The sequence below is a fragment of the Primulina huaijiensis genome, chromosome 6 (assembly GCF_012295235.1).
Source record: "Primulina huaijiensis isolate GDHJ02 chromosome 6, ASM1229523v2, whole genome shotgun sequence".
NCBI lineage: Eukaryota > Viridiplantae > Streptophyta > Magnoliopsida > Lamiales > Gesneriaceae > Primulina > Primulina huaijiensis.
Window position 1 is genome coordinate 18,458,677 of NC_133311.1, and position 10,334 is coordinate 18,469,010.

Here is a 10,334-nt window from a genome sequence, read left to right on the forward strand (position 1 = left end):
AATCATATATATTTATATGGTATTTATTATTATCATATTAAAAGTCTTCCCTCCACTACTTGTGCATAATTAATTTTCAATTTTGTTGCGCGCATCCTATATACTATCTGGTGTAGTGACCTTCCGTGGGTTCGTGAATTTGGTTATAATTTATAAAATAATAATTCTACAGATTTAATTTCTGAAGGAATAATTCATGACCAAAATTTGTGTGAGATAGTCTCACGTGTCGTATTTTGTGAGACATATATCTTATTTAGGTCATTCATGAAAAAATATTAATTTTTATGTTAAGAGTATTATTTTTTATTGTGAATATCGATAGAATTGACCCGTCATAAATATTCGTAAGACATATATCTTATTTAGATCATTCATGAAAAAATATTAATTTTTATGTTAAGAGTATAATTTTTTATAGTGAATATCGATCGTCTCAAAATATTACTCATAATTCATGATCCCGGCACAAATGTTTCTTTACTCAAATCATTGACAAACAACTTTTTCCGAGGGAATATCTTTCCCCTCAAAAATAAACAATTCCATCACAGTGGACGACAGGGATAGGGTCCTCCTCGAAGTGTGGACCAAGTTTTACCAGTCCACTTGATATGTATAAAAACATTTATCTCGTTTTATACTTTTTTCATATATTTCATCATATTTAATAATAAATGATGGATTTCGATGTGATAATATATCAACACTGTTCATGTATACTTGATTTGGATGGTTCTGTGAGGGCCATGTTCGACTAGTTATTCTCGCATGCCAAATTAGAAATTCAAAAATAAAAACTGAAGACAACTTGAAACAAACGATAGACTTGATTTCATTGAACGGATAAAATAGATTCAACAACCAGCCATCTATTACAAANGAAGTGAAAATTGCTTTATGTCGAAGTAATTGTGCCTTCCGGTTAGTTCATACTTCCTGTTTTGTATAATGTAAGTCTCTGGTGAGAGTTTGAAATATATTTGCATACGGCATCTAGAATTGCATACGGCATCTTGATCCGCTGGTTCTATTTGACGAGAAGGAAAAAAGTTGTTTTTTCGAGTTGTGGTTGGTCTTAATAAAGTTGCATAAATATGTGGAAATGCTGAGCAAAACGTCTGAATCTGCTTATTATGATAAAAACCTTCTGCCTATGATGATGTAATGCTGTGCGTAGAGTAATGAAACTCTTAGAATATATTCGTTATGAATAACTTGTTTCAGAGGCGTGTATTCGTAACAGCATGCATTGATCCTCATAAATTGCTTTTAATTTGTACAGGGGGCATATCCAGTTCGGTCAGTTGAAAGCCCATTATCTTCTAGCTCTTTAAAAAATTGCTCCATGATATCATCGGTTAATTGTCAGCCTTCTGGTCTGAGAATTGATGAGAGTTTATCACCTGCATCTCTTGATTCTGCTGTCGCAGAGAGGGATGTGAACCTTCGTAATTGTGCATTTGCAAGTGCCTTACCTTCTTCTGAATCTTTGGAGTCCAGAAAGGTAAATTATAATTCCTTTTCCTCCTCCATTCTTATGGTGAAAGTCTGTGGCACTTGAGCTCTGTACAGAGGAAACATGTTGACCTGTTAATGCCTCCTTATACTTCTAAGGAATAATTGATGATTGAATCACTTGGTCCTTGATGCAAGTAGCTGGTAATATCAGATGTCCTGAATGAGGACAGCATACCTGTGGATCCATTTCAACTCGATGATGACACATCACTGATTACTGAATAGCAAACAACTTATCATGTACTCTGCACAGGTCACAAGACTCACAACTGCTTCCGTGCCCCTCTCAATTGCCTCAACATTTTAAGGGCTGAGGGTTGCAGTTTAGAACCCTTCTTCCTGCCAATGTTATTTTTGTTATTGTTTGGAGTGAATTGCATCTTTTTGGATGGAAAAGATGCAAATAAATTTTGATTCCCTGTCTCTATCTGTTTAAAGTTTATTTGTCAACTCAGATTCACTACCCTACTGTCTGCAGTTCTAGATTCTAATGCACCAAACACATGATGATGGGTGTACATGTTTATATTTATTTTGTATGGATTCTTAAAACACTTGATGTTTGAACTTCATTCTCAATGCATTTCCTGGAGGAGAAATTTAATATATAATTCTTTGCATCATGGTGACATTCATGCAGCTTGTGCAAGAGGTTGTCTATGAGGAGCATGGGAATGGTCCTTCTGGAACCTCCTTTATCCCTGTGTATGTGAAGCTTTCTGTAAGTGCTCGATTTACTCCATTTTTTTGCAGCATTTCCGTAACTGCCTTGTATTGCTGTGATTTCTTCCCTTTGTCCACCCAATGAAAATTGATCTATTCAGTGTTTTTTTATTCTGGCAGACTGGGTTGATCAATAATTATTGCCAGCTGATGGATCCTGAAGGTATTAAGGAGGAGATACATTATTTGAAGTCTTTGTGTGTTGATGGTGTTGTTGTAGATTGCTGGTGGGGCATTGTGGAAGGGTGGACACCTCAAAAATATGAATGGGCAGGATACAGGGAACTTTTTAACATTATCCAGGAATTTGGGATGAAATTGCAGGTGATAAGAATTTGAGTCTTGATATTTGTCGTAATTCTAAGCTGTTTATTTGTTACAAACTAAAAATTCTCAGAATCCTTGAAACTGTTGTGGACTTGAGTAACTTAACTCTTCCGGTTGAATCAAAACATCTTTTAAATTGAAGTCAATTGTGATTGACTTTTTGACATGTGGATCTAACAATGGTTTTCCAAGGAGTTGCTCAAAGAATGTTCTCCCCAAATTTTATCTTGATGAAACTTTTTGTTAAATCTACTTCTGAAGGTGGTAATGGCATTTCATGAACATGGAGGATATGGTTCTGGGTTCATATCCCTGCCTCAATGGATTTTGGAGATTGGAAAAATCAATCAAGATATATTCTTCACAGATCGTGAAGGCAGGAGAAATACTGAGTGCCTTTCATGGGGAATCGACAAGAAAAGAGTATTGAGGGGAAGAACTGGCATAGAGGTATTCAGATATTAAAATTCTCATGTTTCACCAAGTCAACTTGGTCTCATTATGTGTACATTTGAAGTATTTCCTTAGAAAGCTTTGTGCATTTGTAATTTATCATTCACTTTGCCCCTTTGTTTTTGCTGGGTACAGTCTGACAGTTTTGCATTAAAATTGTTCCGAGTATGTTGTGCATAACTTTGTCTGGACAATAGTGCAGTTGCCCACCAGCTATGTGGTTTATGTGGCTTGAGGTTTAACACAGTTAATTTTTAGTGGCTGCCTGATACTTAAGGTTTTAGTATTGCTATAATTGCAGGTGTATTATGATTTCATGAGAAGCTTTCGAACAGAATTTGATGATTTATTCATTAAAGGCCTCATATCTGCCGTTGAAATTGGGGTAGGACCCTCGGGGGAGCTGAAGTACCCTTCGTTTTCAGAGAGGATGGGTTGGAGATATCCTGGTATTGGTGAGTTTCAGGTATCTGGTATATCTCAGTGTCTTATTTTATTTCCATATATTGTTTAGTTGGATGCTTTGAAAAGATTAGAGCCAATTTAGGCAAAATTGTTCTGTAAGTATAGTACCATAAAAATGTACTCTCTTTTTAGTTTTGGGGAAAAAAATGAGATGCGTTCAGAATGTTTTGAAATTAAGGTTCATCTCACGTTTGATGAATATTTAAATGTTTTCAAATTGATTGGCTGGATAATTTGTTTGTCACCTTTGGATTCGTGGGTGCTCTGTATGTACCCCAAGCATTACATGTGTTATGGTGAAATTGACCAGATTTTTACTGTCTCGTATATCTTTACATTTCAGTGTTATGATAAATATTCTCTACAAGATCTTGGAAAAGCTGCAACACTCCGGGGACACACTGTTTGGGCAAGGGGACCAGAAAATGCTGGTTATTATAATTCTAAGCCACAGGAAACGGGTTTCTTTGGTGAAAATGGTGATTATGATAGCTACTATGGACGCTTCTTCCTCCAATGGTATTCTCAGGTTTTATTGGATCATGCTGATATTGTTCTATCCCTAGCACGCCTTGCATTTGAGGAAATACAAATTGTTGTCAAGGTTACTATCCTGCCTCCGCTTGCTTTTTTTTTTCCGTCTCTCTGTATAATTTTTTTGGTCTAGAAAATTAACAAATTTTATCATCTAGATTCCAGCTGTTTTCTGGTGGTGCAAGACAACAAGCCATGCTGCAGAGCTCACTGCTGGGTACTATAACTGTGCCAACCGGGATGGATATTCTCGGGTGTTTGACATGCTGAAAAAGCACGCTGTGACAATGAATTTTGTAGTCTCAGGAGCACTGGCTTCGTGTAATGAAATAGAAGAGGCATCGTCAGACCATGAAGGCTTGAGTTGGCAGGTTGGTAGCATTCATGGTACCAATATATTAGTTCTAATGAAAATTTCCAAGTTCTGGAATGATCGGGCCGGGCCGTAGGACCATTGTTATAACTTTTCATAATCAACGTGTTTTTATGCCTATTGTAATCGCAGATTCTCAACTCAGCTTGGGACCAAGGGCTCAGTGTTGCTGGTCAGAACGCGCAACCATGTTATGATAAAGAAGGATTCACGAGACTGGTTGAGACTGCGAAACCAAGAAACCATCCTGATGGCCGCCACTTTTCTTTCTTTTCATTTCAGCAACATTCGCCTCTGTTTCAAAGAACTGCATGCTTCACAAAAATTGAATGCTTCATTAAAAGGATGCACGGTGAGCTTTCCTGAACTATATGCGATGAGAGTATACACTGTATACTTGAGTATTGGTATGTATCGCATTTGCAGTTCTGTCTACCATTGCTGAAATCTGATTTGTAATTTACCTGATTCATGATTTGAAGCCTATGTTTTCTACCAAAATGGTTGCAAGATGTACAAACACATGTATGCTTATCGACAGATTTTTTTGAAGGGTTGTATAAATTAGCATATCAAGGGGAATCCATCAATAAATAGATTTTCTTCCATGTGAATACTAGTCTCAATAAGAATGCTAGTTCTTATTGTTCATATATTATGATATGAATATACCACACCAATTCGTTACGTCTTTGGTGCTGTTTTTTGTAAAAAAAAAAAACATATTTCCAGAAGGAATCGACACATCGTGGATCGATTCCAAAACCTTAGGCCTAGCCGCTTGACAAACTTAATGTTCCCACCACCTAGCTGTGGACTGTAGTTGGTTGTTCGCTAGTTGCTCGACTCTTCAATCTTGAATTTTCTCGTCGGTAGTGTAGCACTTGAAACTAGTAGTGAATAAAAGTTCGACACTGATATTTGTGCAGAATATGAAAAAAGAGAGATTGAATCTTCAAAAAAAAAAAAACTTTAATTTAATCATTACAATTATTTGTTCATCTAGGTAATCTCCATTGCGGTTCGATTTGAATTATAATTCGAAAATGAACTTGTCTTCGTAAATTGAAACTAGATTTTGGTTCTAAAAGTGAAGCCAGAATCAAAGAACTATGGTTTGATTCCTCTTCAAGGAATTGAAATTAAATTATATAAAATTAAACTTATTGGATTTCATAAATTTAATATATATTCTATTTTGTTTTTAATAAAGAATAAATTCAAGATATCTTATAATTGGTACCATTAATAAAGCAAAAACCTTATTTAATAACTGTTTTTATATTACTCTTTCTTGATATTTTAATGAAAAGAAAAGTAAGAAATTACCAAAACAAATCATCTACATAAAATTTAAAGTTATGATTTACTGTGAGTTTGTAAAGCTAAATTTAATATAAATTATTAAAATATTTTATAATAAAAAATATATTGGAGATTTATATAAAATAATATGTATTATGTATATACAATGTGTGTTAGATAACTAAATATAATTAACGAGTATTGTTATTTTTTTTTAATATTAAAAACTAGAGGTGTCAATTAGAATTGATTTGTGACGTATGTTAATTCGTTTGTTTGGTCAATTATGTTAATTCCTCACTTTGCTCCACGCTTTTCTGTACTGAAAATACGAAACTGACCCTTCCTCTCGTTCTTCCCGTTACCCACAAGCAAAGCTTCCATGGCCGCGGCTGCTGTAGTGTCTTGGAACACTCCCTCGAAGTTCCAATTCGACCCCAGATTACGATTACAATCTTTTAGTACTCAAGCAAAATTTTTCACTGATTATTTTATTCAAAACCACCAAAAATCTAGGAGCTCAACCATTAATGCTCAATTTGGTGGAACATCCGAGAATCCAAGAACTAATTCCATCAGAAATCGCATGATGTATCGAAGGCTTGATTCTTGTCTTGTAATACCTCCATCTAAAGGGAAAAAACCCAAGGCATTAGTCAAATTCTTGGGCGGCGCTTTTATTGGAGCCGTTCCTGAAGTTACGTACAGGTAGTGCGTAAGTTTCTGTTTCTGCGTTTTTTTTTTGTTGGAGTTTGAGAAAATGTGATTGGCGAAGTTGAGCTATGTTGTTTGTTGATTCTGTTGTTCGTGTGTACAGTTATTTTCTCGAAAATTTGTCGAAGGCAGGGTACTTGATTATATCTGTGCCATACAATGTGACTTTCGATCATGAACGTGTTACGCGGGAAATTTATGAGCGATTTCATTCCTGCTTGGATTCTATCTTGTTGTCTGGATTACCAGAGCATGGGATTTCTGGAGCTGAGATAGCTGATCTTCCATTTTATTCAGTTGGACACAGGTTATTAGAATTTGTACATCAATCAAATTTGTGTTCGAACAATAGTTTATTAGTTTCAACGAAGTTATGCTTCTTCCTGTGTGCTTTCTGCCTTTCTAGGCCTTGTTCAACGGTAGTTCAGTTAGATTAGTTTGACATACGTTACTAAAAATCAATCTTTGTGAACTTCTGTATGCCTTTTGGTGTGTGTCTACGATTGACCATCGCACTACCTATATCACGTGTGTGTATTTTCGTGACTCTCAGTTGTGAATTTAATTTTCAGCAATGGTGCACTTCTTCAAGTGCTTACGGGCAGTTACTTCTGTGAAAAGATACCAAAGGTTCAATGTGCATCTTTGTTCTTCCGGATGGCCATGTGTATATAGTTAGATGAAATGAGAAATGCCATTTTTGATCAAGAATAAATCTATTTGTTGTTGAAGGCTAATGCAATTATATCGTACAACAATAGGCCAGCATCTGAAGCGGTACCATACTTTGAACAGGTGTTATTCCTTGTACTTAATTTGCTTGGGTTGGAACAATCATCTTGAACACTATATTCGTAAATGCAGAACTAAAGGGGAAAAAATGGAATATGACCTGAAAAAATTGCAAGTCCTGATAAAATAAGCATGAAAATTATTCCTGTTGTTTCCATGAGTATTCTTCTCTGTTGGACAGTTTTGCTATGGTCAAATTTTCCCCATAATATTTGTATTTATTTTTTATTATCGATGATTCGTAATTAAAGAGCCTATAGTTGTGTTTCTACTGTTAGTCTGGTAGCCTAGAAATGTAAAGCAACAAACATTAGAAACAAAAGTTCTGAAGGTTGATAAATAACAACAGTGATGGACAAAGTGAAACAAGACGAAGATTTTTTCAGAATCGAGTTTGCTTCCCCGTAATTCCCAGAATTTTTACTCGCGTGTTTAGTTTTTTGCTCAAGTTGTGGTATCGTTCACAACCAATAGATATGTGAAACATGAAACTCTGATTCAGTTGGTATGGGGTGGGATATTAATTGAGATATTAATATATGAATACAAATTACATTCAGCCTTCTGCTTGCCATTTTTTAAACACAATAAATTCAAATATATTATAAGCGAATGTTATGCTTTTTTTGTGAAATCCTTGAAACTAATTAAAGGCTCGTTTGATAAATATATAGATATAAAAAAAGGCAAAAAAATATTATTGTTTTAATAGTCTCCACCGTGAATACATGAATAAGTGTCCGCTATGCTGTACTGCAGTTAGGTCCTCTAGTCAAGCAAATGATGCCTATGATGGAGGCATCCCCTATTTATTCAATGTCTCAGAGTTTCGCAGGTACAATTCATCCAAATGTTGACTCTTATTTGATTTATCATAAAACTTTCTAGTATCAATTTCTCTGGCATTTGTCTTGGTGGCGAGTTGCTATGGATGAAAACACTGTCATACATTTTGACTATCATGTATAATGTATGAAGTATTTTCACTTAAAAATATGAACAGAGATGACTTATCATGAAAGTACTGGGGAATTTAAAGATCGAGAAACTTTTGGCATGTGAAAAATTTCTTTATTGCTAGTAACATATTATTAATTTTATTTTCACTCCACAAATCACAACATGTCTACTGCAGCTTCCAAAGTTTTATAAGCTTATATAATATTTTCTGGTTAAATGGAATGATAACTTTCATGTGTGAGTTGATCTTCATTTTCTCTTTATTAAAAGTCATGTTGTGGTTACTCACTGAAAGTATGATTTGCATTGCAAGAAATGAATTAATTTCTTGAAAACCTTTAATGAGTTAATACTTCACTTTGCAGTTCCACTTATTTGGGCTCATTCTTTTCTTTCTAGTGTTTGGTTCATGGCTTCTGTGCTGTAGGCCGGGGCCAAGGATTTCCTGAAGGGGCCAAGATGCAGAAAGAGTAGATAAAACATGATATTTTAGAAAAATTAAGAATTAAATTTCAAAATTTTCTGCTTGATTAGGGCAACTCTCCCCTCGTCTCCTTGTAGGGACCACCCCTGAGGTTTGTCGAAAAGCTAATCACACCAAAAAACGATAAATTTTGCTGTTGTATTATTTGGGATCATAAATAGTTGAATTCAAACTTATTAGTAAAAACACTCGTGCTCTTCGAAGCAATTGCAACAACTTTGAAATCCAATCGGTGTAATGTTTAGGCAGTCATGTATCTTGTACAAATGAGGCGATAGCAGTCTTGTTTTGTTATTTGATATTATTCTTCAATAATTTGAAGATGTACAAAATATAGGAGATGGATTGAAGGCATTAATTGATGTGGCGGAAAGATTTGTACCAGATTATGACCCAGAAGCTGCTGTATCTTTAACAAAATTTGTCGATCAATTGCCCTCGGTATTTGATCAGGTATATGCCGCCCGTTTATTTAACTAACCTAAATCCTCGACCAATGCGTGTAATCATTTCTTTTCCTTCGGGTATATTAATACTTATGTCCAAATGCGACTATTTTTTTGTACCGTCACTTTCTGGACAAATTTTAATCAAGTATTCGGTTTGGTTATTCTGTTTAGATTGCACAAGGAATTTCCGAGTTCAAGCCGACACCAGCGGAGAATCTCGACTGTTTTAAGAAGCTATATAGTGTACAACACACGTTATTGGTACTTGTTTAACTTAGTATCAGCAAGTAGTAAATTTGTTTGCTCAAAGAAAAATATTTTACCAGGCAAGTATCATTTCAGGTTAAGTTTGGTTTCGACGCTATTGATGAGACCGATCTCCTCGAAGAGACACTAAAGCCTCGCATTGAATCTTATGGTGGAAAACTCGAGAAAGTAGTCTTGAGTGGTAACCACATCACACCTTGTATACAGGTACAATTCATGTAAGAAGATTTTGAATTCTTAAATTTTGACCACTTGTTAAGGATATATATGTATGGTGGGTAGTTTTTTTATTTCACTGTATCCTGAAAGTATGTCTAGATTTGATATGGCTTTGTCGATAAATTTATTTTTCTGCATCGAATATTCAAGTAAATGGATTAGGAAATGAAAATGAGTGAAGTTTTGTCTGCATTATCAGGAACCAAGATGGCAAGCAGGACCAATATACACCCCAGCAGATGCCATTGCTCAAGGGATTAAGTCCATTTCATTAAATGATACCACAGTTCTATCTACAACCATCGCCAATTGGTTTAGCACCATTCAACAATAAACGATTGTGGTATCATGTTGTAACAATCTCTTTCTTGGATCATAAGGATTAATAATTGTGGTCCGGAGTTTGGGACTCAATTGTAATCCCTTTCCCCAACTAAAAAAAATGATTGTGGTAATGGAGTGAAATTCATTGAAAATATAATTTTGTTTCTTCTTCATGTAATTGTGAAAAAATAGATAAAAAGATTTGGAATGCCATGATCGTCCTCAATTTTTTCTCATGTAAATTTAATTATGATTGATTATTTTAATCTATCTATGTAATCAAATTTTGTTTTTAGTTTGCTATTTTTATTATTATTATTTTTTTATAATTTTAATCATTTTCACCATGTAACACTAAATTTTGCTGATTTGGTATAACACTAAAATATATATTCTCGTCTCAACACTAGAGCTAGCCGGCTAT

At 34.8% G+C, this 10,334-nt stretch overlaps 2 protein-coding genes across 4 annotated transcripts; both read left to right on the forward strand.

Annotated features, from left to right (window-relative positions):
• The first annotated feature begins 1,099 nt into the window (after positions 1 to 1,099).
• On the forward strand, positions 1,100 to 4,968 carry LOC140979959 (beta-amylase 8). Of its 2 annotated transcripts, none has more exons than XR_012175832.1 (8): positions 1,100 to 1,507; positions 2,162 to 2,242; positions 2,365 to 2,568; positions 2,833 to 3,021; positions 3,326 to 3,490; positions 3,833 to 4,093; positions 4,189 to 4,394; positions 4,529 to 4,765. XR_012175832.1 is itself a non-coding variant. In XM_073445631.1 (8 exons), the coding sequence occupies exons 1-8, from the start codon at positions 1,349 to 1,351 to the stop codon at positions 4,760 to 4,762; spliced, it is 1,506 nt and encodes a 501-aa protein (XP_073301732.1). In that variant the 5' UTR covers positions 1,265 to 1,348; the 3' UTR covers positions 4,763 to 4,968. The 2 variants fall into 2 exon arrangements, 1 of the variants encoding a protein (XP_073301732.1); XM_073445631.1 differs by having other exon boundaries at positions 1,265 to 1,507; positions 4,182 to 4,394; positions 4,529 to 4,968.
• Positions 4,969 to 6,000: 1,032 nt separating this feature from the next.
• On the forward strand, positions 6,001 to 10,146 carry LOC140978610 (uncharacterized). 2 transcript variants are annotated; one of them, XM_073443790.1, is made up of 9 exons: positions 6,001 to 6,409; positions 6,519 to 6,722; positions 6,988 to 7,045; positions 7,148 to 7,210; positions 7,967 to 8,042; positions 8,989 to 9,104; positions 9,272 to 9,361; positions 9,443 to 9,574; positions 9,786 to 10,146. In XM_073443790.1, exons 1-9 carry the CDS (start codon positions 6,084 to 6,086, stop codon positions 9,918 to 9,920), a joined length of 1,200 nt encoding a protein of 399 aa, XP_073299891.1. In that variant the 5' UTR covers positions 6,001 to 6,083; the 3' UTR covers positions 9,921 to 10,146. The 2 variants fall into 2 exon arrangements, with proteins under 2 accessions (XP_073299891.1, XP_073299892.1); XM_073443791.1 differs by lacking the exon at positions 6,001 to 6,409 and having other exon boundaries at positions 6,484 to 6,722.
• Positions 10,147 to 10,334: the final 188 nt, after the last annotated feature.

Bases quoted from the DNA above. Each gene is read 5' to 3' on its own strand.
- LOC140978610 (XM_073443790.1), top strand. From the start codon at position 6,084: ATGGCCGCGGCTGCTGTAGTGTCTTGGAACACTCCCTCGAAGTTCCAA. The intron at 6,723-6,987 runs GTTATTAGAATT...TTTAATTTTCAG, and splicing joins TTTTATTCAGTTGGACACAG to CAATGGTGCACTTCTTCAAG. The intron at 8,043-8,988 runs GTACAATTCATC...TACAAAATATAG, and splicing joins AATGTCTCAGAGTTTCGCAG to GAGATGGATTGAAGGCATTA.
- LOC140979959 (XM_073445631.1), top strand. From the start codon at position 1,349: ATGATATCATCGGTTAATTGTCAGCCTTCTGGTCTGAGAATTGATGAG. The intron at 4,094-4,181 runs GTTACTATCCTG...TTTATCATCTAG, and splicing joins AAATACAAATTGTTGTCAAG to ATTCCAGCTGTTTTCTGGTG. The intron at 4,395-4,528 runs GTTGGTAGCATT...TTGTAATCGCAG, and splicing joins ATGAAGGCTTGAGTTGGCAG to ATTCTCAACTCAGCTTGGGA.